General features: G+C 39.1%; 1 protein-coding gene across 1 annotated transcript; it reads right to left on the bottom strand.

The window, feature by feature from the left end:
* Positions 1-8,044: 8,044 nt before the first annotated feature.
* Positions 8,045-17,407, bottom strand: NHLRC3 (NHL repeat containing 3). Its single transcript, XM_053936013.1, has 7 exons — positions 17,313-17,407; positions 16,152-16,301; positions 15,123-15,270; positions 14,447-14,647; positions 13,175-13,266; positions 11,187-11,299; positions 8,045-10,705 (listed from the first exon to the last, which is right to left on the bottom strand). The coding sequence occupies exons 1-7, from the start codon at positions 17,358-17,360 to the stop codon at positions 10,477-10,479; spliced, it is 981 nt and encodes a 326-aa protein (XP_053791988.1). The 5' UTR covers positions 17,361-17,407; the 3' UTR covers positions 8,045-10,476.
* Between the last annotated feature and the right edge of the window lie 5 nt (positions 17,408-17,412).

Genomic DNA, 17,412 nt, shown 5'->3' with positions numbered 1-17,412 from the left:
GGAAGGTTTTGGCTGGGTGACATGACTTGCTTTATCAGTCATTCAGCTTATATTTTGATAAGCCCACTGCAGTCCTGCAAGTTTCCTCAAGTGCCTTGTTGAAGAAGAGGAACAGGACACCAGAGGTTGGGGTCTGAGACCGGGCTTCGAGTAAAACATCTGCAGAAAAAACAGGAGGAGAAGTGTCCAGGGCTGGTTGTTCTCTCTTCCCTTCCATCCTCTCAGGGTGGTCTGTGGGTGAGGGCATTCCTGCAAAGCACCCCTTGATGGGCACCTGGAGACCTCTCCAGGCTGGAGGAGGAGTGGTCAGCTTCCCTTTCTGTTTCATTCCCTTTCTTTGCAGAGCAAGCAAGAAAGCCAAAAATAAGGGACCAACACAAGGCTTCAGGTTTGCTTTCACTCACTTAAAAAACTAAGGCCAGGCAATTAAACCAAGTACAGCAGCTAAAATAGTCTTATCCCAGAATAGGAGTGAAGCAACCCAATCCCATTTGTCCCACAGTTTCTGGGTTGCCAGTATCGCTTCAATTTTACCATTCATCCCTCCCCCAGTGCATCTGATTATCTGTATAAAAGGCTAATAAATTCTCTGCTGAATTTAAAAAAGCAGCAGTATTTGAATTTTGAACACCCAGCCGCACAGGATTCAGCCCATTTAATTATTTCTCTTCAGAGGATGCACCTGGTTTTGTCACTCATCCTCAGTGAGGAGGCATCCTCATCCCTAGTGAGGGATGGGCAGTGGGATTATCAGTCACTCTGGTCGTGTCAGTCAGTCTGATGGTGTTTATTTAAATGTTACCAATTGCCACGCCTGATTTGGGGTCTAATTTACATTTCAGATTTGAGACTGCTATCCTAGGAATAGCTCTATCCTGGTACTAGCTCTTTAAATGTGTGCACCAGGAACCACATTCAATTTGACTAGGCTTCCATAAATCTTTGCCTAACTAAAAGGATACATTTCCAGCCTGTGTCATTGACTTGTACTTCCATGAAATGCCACTGTGTTCCACTTAATTTTTGAATGTTTTGTTTACTTGGATTCACCTCTAGTCACATTGCAGTGAAAAAGAAATTCTTCCATGGGCTAAGAGGTATGTTTATGATACAACTTTTTAGAAGGTGCTCATAATTTCCTCTCTATTAATTTTCCCACTGCTTCATTTTCTGCAGTGTTCTTATGTCAAGCCCTCTTGGCAACATGTAGGTTTTTCTCTCATATATTGTGTGGTGCCAAGTGCTGTTTTTTTTCTTTTTCTTTTGAAATTACACAGTGTTTGAGATTTTTTAGTTCAAACTGCAAATGTTTCTTCTCTGATAAAGATTTTGGGTCAAGCAGCTATTATTCCTTTCTTATCCTAGCTAAAATTTCTCCCAAGCAGAAGAGTGAAAACTAAGGATGTAGTAAAATCCATTCAAACTCATACACTGTAATTATTGCAGATTGGTACAATAGCTTTCCTTGAGACACCTGAGCTGGTCTAATGGATCCCTCACACCAAACCAGACCTCCTTTTGAAAGGATGGAAGTTTCAGATTGTCTTACTGAATTATATATTGCTTTTCTTTAATGCCAGACCATTTCCTTAGGGAAGGCCTCCAGGGCAAGGGCAGTCTCTGTGCAGAGCAAGCACAGCAGGAGCTGCTGCTGATGCTGGGTGGCTTAGGCAGTTTCATTATAGAAGCATTTGCTACCACTCTCCTCTCCCAGCATGCCTTGGACCTGGACTAGATCAATAAAAATTAAATTAAAATAACATACATATGTATGAATGTTAGATTATGTCTACTGCATCTGCTGCACATCTCTCCTGATATATTATCTGTATACCTGAGTGTGTGTGTGTGTTAAGGATACATACAGTATGCAATCCATACAATCTGCAATTTGTTACAGCATCTTGAGCAAGTTGAAATTTGCTAGGGAAGGTGATATCCTTTATTATACCAAGTGAGAAAGTTGATAAAAATAAAGAAAGTTACATAAGGCCTTGCATACCCAAAGGCTTTTAAACTGTCACAAATGCACTAACAAGAGATAATATTTCTCTTTGCAAAAGTTGTGTCTGCAGATCATTTGAGGTTTGACATTGGGAGTATGATTTCTTCCTGTGTTGAAGAATGAAGGTGCTGCTCAGAGAGCAGCCATGGTGACTAAGGAGTCCTGTTGTTCCATGTGGAACAGGAAGGGCACAGGGAGAAGCAGATGGGACACACCAGACCTTCCATGACTGCTCTACAGAGCTGCATGGGTTTTACAGCACCTGGCAACCTTCTGGTGGCCAACTCTGCTTTAGAGGTGGCCTCTCCTAGAGTGCCAGCAAATCTGCCTTTTTAGGTAAGCTGTGCCTTTCTTTGCAATGCTTGCTATAAAAAAAAAAAGACTTTTCTAACATAAGCCCCTCCAGTGCTGTAAGGGCTTCCTGGTGTGCAATCCATCCTCCTCTCCTGTGCATTGCTGGGGAGTTGTGTGCAGGGAAAAGACTTGTGCACTCCCAAAATCTGTGAGGATGGAGAAATTGAGACTGGAAAGCAGTAGGCCAGAGAGAAGCTAAGTACATGGTGGGAGCTGTCTGTGGCAGCCCTTTGCAGCTGTGTGAGCTCTGGAGGTAGATCTTCATGGGTTAGATAATCAGATTTAACTGTAAAGAAAATAGCAAATTGACTCTATTAATATTAATAGTTTAATTCATAAAATATGTTTGGTAAATATTTTTTGTGGCCTGTATTTACTCCTGACTCAACTGTCTGTGAGAAAGAAGGACTTCTATGACAAGGAGATTGGGCAAAATGAAAATCAGGAACTGTCTGCTGCACCATGTATCCCTGTTAGAACACTGGCAAGCATTTTCAAATCAATCAAAAGGTACCACCTTTAAAGTCATCCCAAATATTTTTACCTCCTCCATCTCATTGTCTTAAATATGATTCAAACTTGTTTTCTGTTTTCATCTGGTAGCATCATCCATCACAAAGCCCTGTTAAGGCAACAGCTTGGAGGCAAATCATGGCAATCCTTAATTATAATTAAGTCTCCTGCTCATAACAATTTTCTAGTTTTCATTACTAAAAGCTCTGAAATTAGACTGGGCATTAAGGAAGATGGGGCAAGCCTTATTACAGAGCTAGTGTGGAATCTGCTGGGGAGAATCCCTCCCCTCTCTTTCCCCCTGACATCCAGGTCTCCTCCTTAATCAATTAAAGACTTTTTCCGCTATAAGATTTATACACATGTTGAAGCACATGCCTCTAGTATGATTCATTTCTCTTTTACAGCATCCCTGTAGAGACAGTTATGGGTATTTGCTTGCAAGCCAGTCACCCACTGCCATGAACATTGCAGTGGGAAGCCTCACTTGGGAGCCAAGAGTCATATTCTGCCTGCTTATTCCAGCTACACCAATGCACATGAGATAAACCAGCACAACCATCAGCATTGTGTCTTGGCTGGAAATCATTAAAACATTTAAAGAGCACCTTCATTTGAATTCAAACATTTTTCAAGGGCTCCAATCTTTGAAAAAAAATCAGCTTGTACTACCTTGTGTTTGTGTTACAACGGGAGATGATGTGTTACCAAAAAAAATTTTTTTTTAATATATTTTAGTACCTGATGCTGAGAGTATAGTGCTTTTTGTCTATGGGACGATGGGCAGGTGGCACAGGCAGCCAGAGCATGACCCTTGGGAGCAGCATCAAAGGTGATCAGACTGGAATGAGGGCAACTCTGATCCCTTTGGTGAAACTTTTGATTTTCAGTAAGACAAAGTAACTGACTCTGTGACTGTGTCCTATTCATTAAGTACCTTCACCACTAAAAGCCTAGATGTTTGCAAAGTCTTATTTTCCTTTCAAGCTAACCTCTCCTGCATAACAGACACCACATGTCTCTGCCCATCTGTATCCTCCACCTCACCATGGCATGCCAGCCGTGTGTACATGCTGAAGCGAGCTCTGAAGCCAAAGCAGTTTACAGCAGCAGCTGTAGGGGAAAGGTATGTTCGTGCAGAGGCCTTATGTGATGAAATGCTGATGATACCCACACAGCAGCTGTATACAGCCAAGGATTTTTAACAGACTTTACTTCCCCTACTCTACTATTTCTATTTCTGCTTTAGCTTTCCTGAGATTAGAAGGGGGAAGAAGAGGCAGAATGGCCTGTACTGTTCCAAATGAGCATGCACTAGGAATTTACAACACTGCATTGCAAAGCTTTCTGTTTGATCAGCTGGTACTTTCGTAGTACTGATCATTATTCTCTTTGTTTCCTGACTGCTGCTGAGTTTGGAAGCTGATATTTTCATAGAATCATCTCTTATGAGCTGGAATAATTTCCTGAATGGAAGCACATATTAAAGCTATCACAGTGTAAAAAATTTGGCTTCTTTTTGCTAATTGTACCTGATTTTGTATTTATCAGTGTTATATTTCTTTTGCTATTTTATTGCCCATTCAGTCTCATGATATTGTGCAGCTTTTGTCTTTACTCTCAAGCCTGAGTTGCTTAGTATTGTTAGTAAATTCTGTCCCTGACTCTCCAAATTAATTTCCAGAACATTTATCAATAGATTGACCAGCACAGAATCAGTTTTTAACTTCATTTATAATATTTTAATTAGTCTTCCACAATTAGTCCTTCTTTTTCATTTCACACAATTGGACACTTAGCATGAGACATTGCTAAAAGCCCTTTTAAGAAAACATTATTAGCCAGATCATCCTGACATACATGCTTGGAGATTCTTCCAAAGACTTGTAATAGATTTCATGGTTGTATATCCAACACAGTACTCTTTCACTATGGTTTATGTCAATTGGCAAGGTACAGTCATCAATTCTTTTGAACCTCTACAGAAATCTCACACACAGGTGTGGTGTTTTTTTTTTTTTTTTTTTTTTTTTTTTTTTTTTTTTGTTTGTGTGTGTGGTGGATTTTTTCTTTCTTTGAACCATATTTGCCATTTTTTTCTCTCCTGTGATACTAATGCAGTTCTAAGCATTTCAGTTAGCATTTCAGAAATCTCCTGAAAATACTTAATGGCTGTAATAAACTGACCACCTGCTAGTAACTTATCAGATTGTTTCAATTAGACATTTACTGATACTAAATTCAGCCAGGTCTTCTGATTAAGACTCTGTCAAAAAATGTTAACAGCATGAAAATTTTGCTAAGCACTTCAACAGCAAAGAGTGATAAAAAACTCTGTGTCCATTCTGGTCTACTCTTACACCTTTACACCTTGACCCTATAGTCACCCAAATTCTCTGACAACTGTCAGAGACAGTACTGTACTGAGAGCTAGTACCAGGAATAAATTCAGCCTCATCAAATCATGTGGGGGATAGCATTACTCCTGTACAGCACACAGATAGGTTTAATACTGGCAATCTAATATTCAGACTTCCCGTAGCACAGTAAACATTCTTCTGCATTTGCTTGTTTTTATTAAAATGTGCTATGAAAACATTTTGAAATTAAAGTCTTATCAGTTTTCCATTGCAAGACAAGTGTTCTGATCTATACAGTTTAGATAAGGAGCAGAGGAAGAGATGACTTGGTCATCATCTGTAAATGATTACATGGGTCATAAGAAAAAAAATTGCCATATTAAATCTCTAAACTACCTGGAAACAGAACACAGGGTGTTGAAGACATATTAATCCAGACTAAATATAAAGCCTCCCCTTCATTATGTTTATTGACTACTAGGAAGAATTTAAGTATACAGACTCTTCAAGAGATTAAAGAGATTTCTCAAGTCTTAATTTGTTTGTAAGAGATCCCTCCACAGCTGAGACCGAATTACCAGGCTTATTCCTGTTTTAACTGGGCAGTATTTTCCACCTCTGTTTTGCAGATCCATTTACACAATTACATGTGGTTTCCTCACACTTGAAACATGTGATACTATGATAAAGAATGTCTATTCAATACCTCATTTGTATGAGTGTTACTTTGGCTTTAATGCAGTAACAAATCATCCTGTGTACATCAATTCATATGCTCCTACTTTAAAATTTCATATAAGCAACATGAATTTAATGTTTTATGAACACTGAAAGACTGAATGATTCTAATATATTGAATCATTTACCTGAAGAAAAGTCTGTGTTCTAACCTTTTCATGGCAACTACTGGGAAATACAATTTTTGCAGATGCAATTTTCCAAAGGAGTAGAATAAAATAGTAATACAAAACCAGAGCAAGATTTTTTTAAACAAAGGCTGAGAAAGGAGGGGTAGAATAAAATTGGTGAATAAGATGAAGTAAATTTAGCTCTAATCTCATTCAGGGTCACCTCTGTAAGGAAACATAGTGGTATCGCTCTCTTGGTATAATTATTCTGCTACAGTTATAATGTTATAAATTACTATGTTTCCAAAGCAACTTATTACTATTAATTCAATTGAAACCAAGGATGTAAGGACTAAAAGAATCAATTCACAATATCCAGCTGTCTCTGGACACTGAATTACTGATTTTTTTTCCCCTAGGAAAACCATGGAAATAAAAGATGGACATAAATCCAGTAATAATAGGGCAAAATTACTATGATTCTATGATCAGCTTATGCTTAAAGCAGTCTATTCTGAAAAGAGAAAGGAAGTCTGGAGGAATTCATCATCCTTGTTGACTTCTGAAAACATTCAGGAAGCACCAGCTGTTAGGTCGGTCCTCACAGAGTCCCCCAAGCATCAGCAGGGGTTTGGTGCCCTCTTATGTTGGGTACAGGCAATTTGAGTGACTACAAACACTGCTGGCTGATGGACCGCTTGAGGAGGCTTCTCCGGATAGAAATTGTTAAGAAATTAAGTGCTAACTGAGATAAGTGACTACTGAATGCTTCAAAAAGGTTAATAACCACTGTAAGGCAGAGAACTTACCCACAGAGGCAGTGAACTCCCAGCAATGAACAGACCCACGAACATACTCTTGTACCCTCCCCTTCAGCTTTTATTGAGGGACTGACCTGATCTTGCATAGCACAAACCTGACTCAGGCTTTTTCTGTTTTGGTCAAATATTGTTAATAAATTTCTGACTGTGAGAACACACACACACAAAAAAAGACTGTTGAGCATTACAAAACAATCATAAATCATGGGGCACTCTCATAGGCTCCCCAATCAAGTTGTGGATGCCCCATCTCTGGAAGTGTTCAAGGTGTCGTTGGATGACCTGAGCAACCTGATCTAGTGCAAAGTTCCCTGTCCATGGCAGAGGGGCTGGAACCAGATGATCCTGAAGGTCTTTTCCAGCCCAAACCATTCTATGATTCTGTGAAGAGAGAGGACTATGTGATCTGGTCTTTACTTCCGGGAAACACATCCTGTTAACAACCTGGGTACTTACTCAAAGAAAAGGATCCCAAAAAAAAAAAAAAAAAAAAAAGGCCTGCAAAATTGGAGACATCATTAGAACAGATGGTATTTTTATCTCCATTAGTTGAATAATCCAGTGATTACTGTTCACACCTAAAAGCTGGTGCTGATTACCTAAAATTAGATTTCTGGACAGTTTTAGCAATCACCTTAGGTTTCTCTCTTATCTAGTTAACACTGCAGTATGTTACTTTTTTTCTTGTGCAAGTGTTTCTAATTCATAGAGAATCCTTCTTGGTCTTCTAAAAACTAGACAGACTGCTCAGTAATCTTTTCTGAAAATAAAACCTGATTTGGTATAAGAAGTGTTTTGCTAGTTTCTTTTTAATTTCCTGATTAGCATCATAAGGATATACAGTTTAAATACTTTTTTTTTAACTTGGCACTTATGTAACTCATCATTCCATTTTACTAATTATTCAGAGGGAAACATGAGAGATTTTTACATCTCTGTGTTGACACATAAATTAGAATACAAAAGAGATTGGCCACAGAAATAGTGACGTATAAAGATAACATGGAATTTTAGATTACATTCAAATGTTGGTATCAGAAATTATTAAATACCTTATTTAAGTGGTGAGGGCCCTGTATTTAGAAGAGTAATCCATTACAATGGAATATATTTATATTAATACAGAAAAAAAGCAACCAAGAGTTTAATAATGCGAAATTCTCGATTTATTTTATCAAATTCTCCTGCTATGCATTTCTTCAGAAATCAGTTTCAAGGCAATACATAAGAAAACATTCAGAGAATTAGCAAGTTAGTGCACAAAATAATTTCCTCAGTCTAGTCATAGACACAGAGATAAAATAGAGTCTAAGCAGCTCATAATTATTAATAATAAGCATCCCTTGCCCCTTGTTATCACAGATACCCAAAAGCCTAGTTGTAAGGCACATTTTGGCACCTTGGCCTATTTCAGTAAAGCCACACAAAAGTGGATGGGTGCTCCCCATTTCTTGGAGCCAAAAATCTAATGAAAAAGAGATGATCCATGCAGCAAACAGAAACTTGTACAAGTAAGTTATTTGTCAACATCCCAAGTAAGTTATTTGTCAACATCCAAAAGTGCGCTACCTTTGCTTTACTGAACACAAAAATATGTTCCCATAGAGCTTGGAGTTCTATTTTCAAATGGATGTGACAAAGGAAAAATAAATAAGGAGAGGATGTAGTGAAGAAAGGTGGGTATGTCTGGACCCCCTACACACCAAGATATGCTCAAGTATCATGACTTTATAGTAAAATTTTATAAAATAAACCCACCTTGTGTAGACAAGAAATAGCTAAATTGCACACAGAGCAGAGATCCCTGAGCTAGTCAAAAACTAGTTAAAAAAGCCACACAACACACTGTGTGGACATGTTCACATAGGTCTAAAGGAAGTACTGCTACTTTTTCCGCAAATAAATATTGCTTACTAGCTCCCATGCAAGACCACATGAGTGATGCACTGTATTTGCTAGTGTATTACCTTGAAGTTCTACTTCTAAGGCTTGACTGAGGGCAGCCCCAGGTGGGATCTGGTCTTATTGTTGTGCATGTAGCCAACAACAAAGCTTTCACATTTAGTGCATTAATCTCAAATAGTGCTGAAACCAGGCAGTCAGGCTCCATAGCTGAGTTACTTTTCAGAGAAAGTATGAATCTGACTTTTTTGAACAGCTTTTCCATCTGTTGACTCACAAGTTTGTGATCATAGGTTGAAACCTACCAAATTAAGTAGCATTTGCTTTTGACAACATTCACTGAAGTAGGTATTTCCCATCAGTACAATTCTGTTTTCACTATTCCCTTTCTAAGAAATAGAAAAAAACTACCTCTCTTAGCTGGTAATTAGCATTAAAATAATCCACACAGTACAATAAATGTGTGGAAACAGCAAAAATCCTCTCATATGTTTTCAAGAGCTAGAAAATACAGAATGTGGATCCACAGTTTTACCATGGTACTCAGTTATCCACGGTCTCACTTCTGCCATGACATCTTCCTCATCCCATTTCTTCCATACCTGGTTCCCTCTATACTATAAAGTGAACTTAAAATCTTGTAGCAACATGTAAAGAAAGCAGAACCACTTTGTTCTGGGAATGGAGAAGCAGGACTTTTTCAGACAAAGCTTAGAGACATCTGCTATAATATAGTGTAAGAAACTTTACACATTAATGAAGTCTGAGTTCTAGAAATAAATTAAAACAGATGCTTTGCTGTTAACTGACAGAGCTTCAATTAAATCAGAAGAAAATCATATGTCTCCCAGTCCCTAGTGCTGATTAAGACTTTCCTAGCAAATTGCAATTTGTTTATCTTGAGGAAATTACAAGACTTGAACCTCAATATGTTCCACTATGAAATCTTATGGAATTGAAAACTCATGCTGATATAAATCAAATAAGGTTAAGAACTAATTTAGTTAAGAATCAGTTCTTGGCTGCTGTGCAGATACTTTTAATTTAGTTTGAAGTGTCTAATATCAATTTAGCTCAAGCTTATTACAGACTTTTTGGCTTCAGCTAGAGCTGAAAACAGATTTCAATACTTATGTCATTAAACACCTAAGGCAGATGCCAGTACTGACACCAATATCCAGCAGCATCTAATTTAACATTGTGACACATCCTTACATTCTCTGTTGGACAGTACCAGCACCACCATTCAGAAAACAAAGTGAAGAAACATTGAAATGAAGTGCTCTTCTCCCAGGAAATATTGTAAATTTGTAAAACTTCTTTCAGACATTTCTGACCATTTAACAACACACAAAGGCTAAGCAGAGCCCCAAGTTGACCCCATGCGTTTAAGATGAATAATTGCGTTTGTAAACTTTTATGTAATAAAATTAAAATGCTTATCATTTTACAATTGCGACAAAAGTAAAAGCCACCATATCATTACTTAAACAAGTAAGAGCTCAAGACAAGTATTTCTCCAGAACTCCAGAACAGCTAGGACAGAGCCTTAGCTCTAGAGTTCTGGGAGCACTTGTGCAGTTCTGTGCTTGCAAGCTATAAAGAATTCAAGGAAATGTGGTCATAGGTTTTAAATGCCACACAGCTTGTGCCATGGCAGTTGTGGGAAATCATCAGCTTAAGGGTACATATTTTTGTACTTGCTGGGCTCCAATCTCTGCAACATAAACTGCTCCACTCCTCATGTCTACATCCACAAGGTGTGGTTTGGTTTCATCAGCCAGCTGGACACTGTGGACTATGGCACAGTCCCCAATGGAGCCAACTGGAGGTGCTGCCAAGATTGCCAACCGGTTGATATTCAGCTGAGCTACAATCAGGTATTTGTAATCAGCAGTAAACCTGTGAAAGATAAACATATTTTTCAACTATGAACTCCATATGACATCTCATTTCATCACAAACAAAACCCCTTTAACAATCACCATTCTGAAGGCTATGACCAACAGAATGCACTGTAACATTGGAAATTAAGCTGTAAGCCTTGTTCTTCATATGGCTGCTCATTGAGACATATTATGCTACAGAAAACTCATTCAAGAAAATCTTTCTTCCTGTAAAAGCTGCAACAGTAAGGTTAATAACATAACGACTTTAAAGTGCAGCTCCCAATACTGCACTCAAATCGACAGGGCTTGCTATAAAGCCAGGACTTCCCTGCCAAGATGCAACTGTGCAGATATTTGCAAATGTTAGGACACCCAGCACCTTATTTCACTGGTTAACTGCTTGTCAGCAGGCATTAAATATCAACATTTTAATTCACCAGTAAGAATACACCTTATTTACATAATTGTGTGCTCCTATAACTGTTCAACAATACCTGACAGAATAAGGTCCATCTTCTGAAAAACAGTCACTCCAAGACCCAAGCCATTCTCCTGTGACTTTATCAAAAACTTGGATTCTCTTGTTGCCTCTATCTGCAACCCATACCTGTTAAAAAGAAAAATCATGGCTGTCAATAAATAGAACAAATTAAATGCATTTGTTTCTTATGAGAGCAAAGTTCCCTGTAGTGAAAATGGAAGAATGTACCCTGGAAGAATGTATACCTTCCCATTCAAAATTAAATCAATAGATCTGACTGCCAGATATAAACCAAAACTGACCTACTGTTAACATACACAAATTATTTTATACTACTTTAACAGAGAAATCAGTGCCTTCTCTTCTTTTTTTTTGTGGCTATATGATATATTTGGTACGATTTTTATCCCCACAATGAGGACATTTTTCCACCTATTAAATTCTGAAGATCTGTCTAAGGGTCTATCACCTGCATTTTTTTTTTCCAATGGTAGTCTCACTTCATGATCATGATCTGCAAACACTCCTGATATGCCTAATACTACTACAAATATTTAGCCATTTAAACACTTAGAGCATGTTTAGCTGGTTTTGTCTAACCAGTTTTGTCTCTATCCCACCCAGTGTTAACTGGGTTCACAAACATTGCAAGCTAGCAATACCATTAGACAGTTCCAATGAAGGCATTTTTTGTACAACAGTCATTGAAGTTTTAGCTGCTGACAAGTCATCAGTCTGGTAAGTAAACTTTGTGACTTTTCTGGACTATCACCAAAAAGGGAGCAATAAACATAACAGTACATCTTTCATCACTGTTTTTAAATGAAGCACTACTACAGCATTCTCTTAGATTTCTTATGAATTAACAATTAATTCTCAACCTAAACTGATGATGAACACTATGTTGGCAGTAAAATCATAGCTCATCCCAGTCACTTTCTTTAAATTAATAAACTCAGCATAAATAATTAATAAACTGCAGCATAAAGTGACCGTGTTCCTCCTGTTTTTTCTCCCACTCTGCCAGTTTTGGCAGAAAATTGATTTTTATATACACTTCTTATTCTGATTCAGACAGCATCAGCAGAATTAGCTTCAACCAGTGGTGTTTTAGTGAAGCAATCTTATTTTCCCTGAAACAGATTAAGAAGCGACAGCATAACTCCCCTCTAGGACCTGAAGACCAAAAGACAGACTACAATTAACACCTGGCAGAAGCAGACTCTTGGAATGCCTTGAGAGTAACGTCCACAACCTAGCTAGAGACTCACTATCACCTAAAGCTTATTTGCAATTTCCAAACATGAAATTAAAGCCCCCTGAAGTATAGCAACTGAGGGCAACGGACTACTACTTTATCATATAGCAGGATCATCTTTAATAAACACACTTGAGTATTTATATGTTTCTTCTGTGAACAAGTTTTAGGATCAACTACACAGCCAGCCAGCAGGAGAGACAAAGTAACCAAAAAAAACCAAAAAGAGCAGAGCCGATGTTTCTAGCTCTGATGATTCATCCCACACATTCACAGACCAGTTTTCTGGGTTTTACATCACAGCACAGATATTTATGGCTGGACTTGATCCTTTGGTATGCACTTTCCCATGGGAGAAGAGCTGTTAATCAAGGTCAGGATGGCCCGAGCAGGCTGCTGGTTCTACGTGAAGAAACAGAAGTGGTTTTATTTATTACAGAACATGCTTCTCCTGTAGTCTCACAATGGCAACCTGTTACAAACTGCAGGAGGAACACTGTTGTTGCACGGACATTGACAGTGTAAGTGGTCAGGATCCTGGTGTTAACCTTGGAGTCAGCTGCTTCCATAGAACCTGCACTATGAAACTTCAGTTCAGGACTATCACACCAGAAAATGTAACCCAATAAAGTGGCACAGATCACAACAGTTTAAACAAAAAATAATTACATTTTGTTTTGTTCAAATACATATAAACAAGTCTGTTCAAAGATGAAATAAAAAAAATTTCCTTAATTCTTTACCCGTCCAAAAGCATCCACTGTTACACTGTGAGGAATCTTGAACTGACCAATGCCACTCCCATTTGTTCCAGTCAGCCATAGCTCTTTGTAGTCTGAACAGTGAGCACCATGAAAAATAAAAGTAAAAAAAATCACAGTGAGAAAATAACAAATAAACCAGCTTTTAAGTCAATCTCTTGCAAAGTTACTTTGGGTAATTTGTAAAAGGTGAGATTTCTAAACTGTTTTAAAACAGTACTCCCAATACATAAATCTGAGAGAAAACATGACCACTACAGTGACTACTGGATTGTTATTAGCAGTTTCATGATTATGATTACAAAAATGTAGCCAGTAATACACAAGAGCCATAATCCAAGGTACTGTTAAACACTGAATTAAAAAAGTACAAAAAGGAAAAAAAAAAAAAAAAAAAAGAAGCAAGAAGCTGGCTGATTATGCCATTCATTTATTTCCTAAATTGATTTTTAACACTTGTTACGTGGAAGTTTTCACTTTTAACAATTTACTATTTTGCAAATTAGGTATTAGGGAAGTATCTGCATTTAGCAAAATGGAGAAACAGTAGCTCCTCCACTTATTCCAACTGTGGACATGTGCAGGCTCTTTAGTCACTGCCCTAACTGAGGAGTATGAGTGAGCTAATCAGAATCACAGAACAATTTAAGTATAAAAGTCCTCCAGATACTGCTTGGTCCAACCTGGTCCTCAAAGCAGGACTAGCCTTGATAAAAAATCCAACTCTTAAGTTAGATCAAGTTGCCCATTACACATCAGTTTTTGAGCATTTACAGGAATGGAGAGTGCAACCCATCTTTGGACCACCCTGTCATTCCTTGTCTGACCCTGTTTTACTCTGAATGTTTTCTAACAAAAATCAAACTGAAATTCACCCCTCTTGAATCTTTTGCTCTGTGTTCCTCATTCTTTACTGTATATCTAAAAAAAAAAAAAAGTGTCTCTGTCTTCTCTATAGCCTCCTTTTACTGACTTAAGACAGCAGTAAGAATCCCCCTTAGCCTTCTTTCTTGGAGACTGAATACGCTGGGGTAGCCAGGACACTGAACAAAGTCACTCAGCCTCTTCTCATGAATGACTAGGAGATTTCTCCTGAAGTAACAAGCAGTAAAACAGGTTCTGACTCAATATGGTCTTCAAACTAAAGTTAAATGACAGTTCTGCCTAGTACTTGCTTAAAAGTATTCCCAATCCATGTTATTTAAAATCCAGTTTTCAGTGGTCAACTACTGCAAAGAGTTCCTTTTTCCATACCATCTGTTAGTTTGAGCAATCTGTTGTTCATTCCTCCATCTCCATCAACAATATAGATTTCTCCAGTTTCCTCCACAAAGATATCTGCTGGTTGATCAAATTGCAGGGGAATCAAACTTGAACCAGCATTACCAGGTGTGCCCAAGACCTGCATAAGTTTACCCAAAGGGCTATACTGTTTCACTGTGTGTCCGTATTTCCCTGAATCAAGGAAAAAAAGAAAGTGCAACAACATCTTAACAAAACATAATGTAACTATTAAAACTGACTGCAAAGATTGAAAATCTGACACTCAAAAGAAAGTGACATTAATACATCTAACAGACTAAAATTCTATGATGACAGTGGGTTAGTAAACCCACAGGCTCTAACACTATTCATCCACTGTACTAAACCTGGGTCTAGCCAGGCTAAACTTATGTCTATCAGGCTTTTTTCCCTGATACTTCTGGGTGGTAGGGAGGAGTGCTGACCAAGCTTAGCAGCTGTAAGCAGACACACAGCACAACTCATGAAACTTCAGACTATTTTGTGCAGCACCTGAGAAGCTTGTTCATAGCAACTAAAGCACAAATCTATCTCAGAATTGCTTGAGAGACTTAAATAAGTGAGTTGTTTAAAGCAATATTACATTTTCTTCCCCACTGAATATTTCTCATATCACCACGATGCATACCTGTTCCAACATCTGTGATCCATACTGAACTTCCTATTGCAGTGTTCCATACAAAGATACCATGAGGCATTTCAACTGTATCATTCCAGGAGTGAAGAAAATAGCCTTCTTCTGAGAATACAAGTACCTTTGGCACATTGTCTCCCCGCTGAAAAGGTAAAAAAAGTTCTAATGAAAACCTATTAAGTAAGTAATCTCAGAGTTTAAAATTCCTCTTTCTGAAGTTTTTGCAATGTTTCATTAATTGAAAGAATCTCGTGACATGATTGTCTGCTGGAACTCTTTTTCCAGCTAGAAAAGAAAAAAGAGATATGGGTCTAAATTTAGTATGAAAAAAATTCCAGTCAGTCCAGGCTGTCACTTTACATCAGATAGAGTCCAGCTTTCAGAGCAGCCAAGTGCCTGCAGCTATCCTGGTCTTCAGGTTGAATTGTGATTTTGTGTTCCTGCTGAAAAGTGTACCCAATGTAATAGGCATGAGAAACTGCAACAGGGCTTATTTATTAGCTGCATGGCACCCAAGTACTCATACTGTGCTTTACAAGAAATTCCCCCCACATCCCATGGAGAGAATGTCTTATCCATGGCCTAGAGATAATCACACTTGGACCTGGGTAGAGGAAATACTTTAACTCCCATTACTCTAACTGGTTGAAAGAGCTGTGTGGTTTTGATTTCATGGGACAAGGCCTCAAAGAATGGAAGATTCAGTTGCCCCAGAATCACATTTTATTTTACAGCTGAGGGAACAAGCTGCTGTAACTCAGTTAAGTTGGATCATTCATACCACAGAAATGTAATGCTTAAAAAAAAAAAACCACAAACAAATGTTGTGCCAGAACTGCTTTCAAAAATAGATATAGCAGAGACATCTCTGTTTATATTTTCTGAGCTTGATACAATCATTATTCTAAATATGTAAATATATGTGAATAAACATACACATATATATCCTAATCTTAAGCAGATGCTTTAAAGGCAAAAAAACCACAGAAACAACACAGAGAGAAAAACAATATTCCCACTCACTTGTCCGACATAGACCAAACCATGGAGAGAGTCAACAGCAACACAAAATGTTTGGCCAGTGAAGTATTCTGGAGTTTTAGGCCAGCCTATGTCCAGCTTGTACATCTGTTGGTCTCCCTTCCAAGGAGAGAAGTACTCTGCTTTTAAAACCTGAGAATACAAAATAAATATATAGTAGTTAAATTCCATGAGGGTGGGATCAAAGGAAACAGCAGCTGAAAGTAACTGCGTGCTGAAGTATCATAAATTCATTTACTCAAATTAACAAGACAGATAAATAGAAGCAGGCTTGCAGACAGGGGTTTGGACTGCAAATGGGAAAGCTTTAACAATTGGAAAACTAGCCAATCAAGTCCTTTGGATTGGGGAACTCTGGAATTAGAAGGCAAAACACACACCCTGAAATTTCTTACACCAGAGCTGCTGGTAATATCTGTAAATCATTCTCCAAAATGAGGAAAATAGTACAGAAGGTTCCAAATGCACCAGATTCAGTAGCCACTTCAAGATGTGAAAATAAAAAGAAAAAAACACAGGTCAATAATCAAAACTCCACCTTGGAAATGAAGAAGTGTAAAATGCCAGGAACAGTCAGACTCGGGTCATTTTAAACGGTAACGGGAAAAAAAAATCTTCCACCTTCTTGTTCTATTTTTTTCTAGCAGAAGAGGGGAAGCTAAGCATTGAAACAGAACACTCAGCACAGAGCTAAGAAGTAACGCGGCCCAGGGCCACCTGATACTTCTGTTCCTCGCCCTGCCTGGACCAGGGGACACACTGATCAAACAGTGCGGACAGACAGGCTGGGCTATCACGAAGGAAAACCGCGGGCAGTCGAGCAAGGAGAACACCTGTCAGTATCAAGCGGGAGGTCAGTCACCCATAAACTCCCTTTTCCTCGCTGGGGCGCAGCACGCCGCCCGCCTGGAACCCCCTGGACGGGGCCGCCCCGCGCAGGCACTACCTCGGCGGGGCTGCGAAGCCGCCCAGTGCCGCAGTCTCCACCCGGAACCCACAAGCGGCGCGGGAGGCACCGAGAGCGAACAGCTCCCAAGCGCCGCCCGCATCCCCCGCCCCTCCGGCTCCGGCCCCGCCGGGCCCTCCCCGCTGTTCACCCTAACCGGAGGCCCTGGCACGAAGCCCCGCACGGCCGCCGCGCACCTGGGAGCCGCCGAGCAGGGCCAGCAGGGCTAGCAGCGTCCCGGCCATGGCAGCCCCGGCCCCGCGGCCGCTCCCGCCTCCCGGGGGCCGGGCCGGTTGC

The sequence above is a fragment of the Vidua chalybeata genome, chromosome 2, assembly GCF_026979565.1.
Source record: "Vidua chalybeata isolate OUT-0048 chromosome 2, bVidCha1 merged haplotype, whole genome shotgun sequence".
Classification (NCBI taxonomy): domain Eukaryota; kingdom Metazoa; phylum Chordata; class Aves; order Passeriformes; family Viduidae; genus Vidua; species Vidua chalybeata.
The sequence above is the reverse complement of the archived record's forward strand: the minus strand, read 5'-3'. Positions and strand labels throughout refer to the sequence as shown.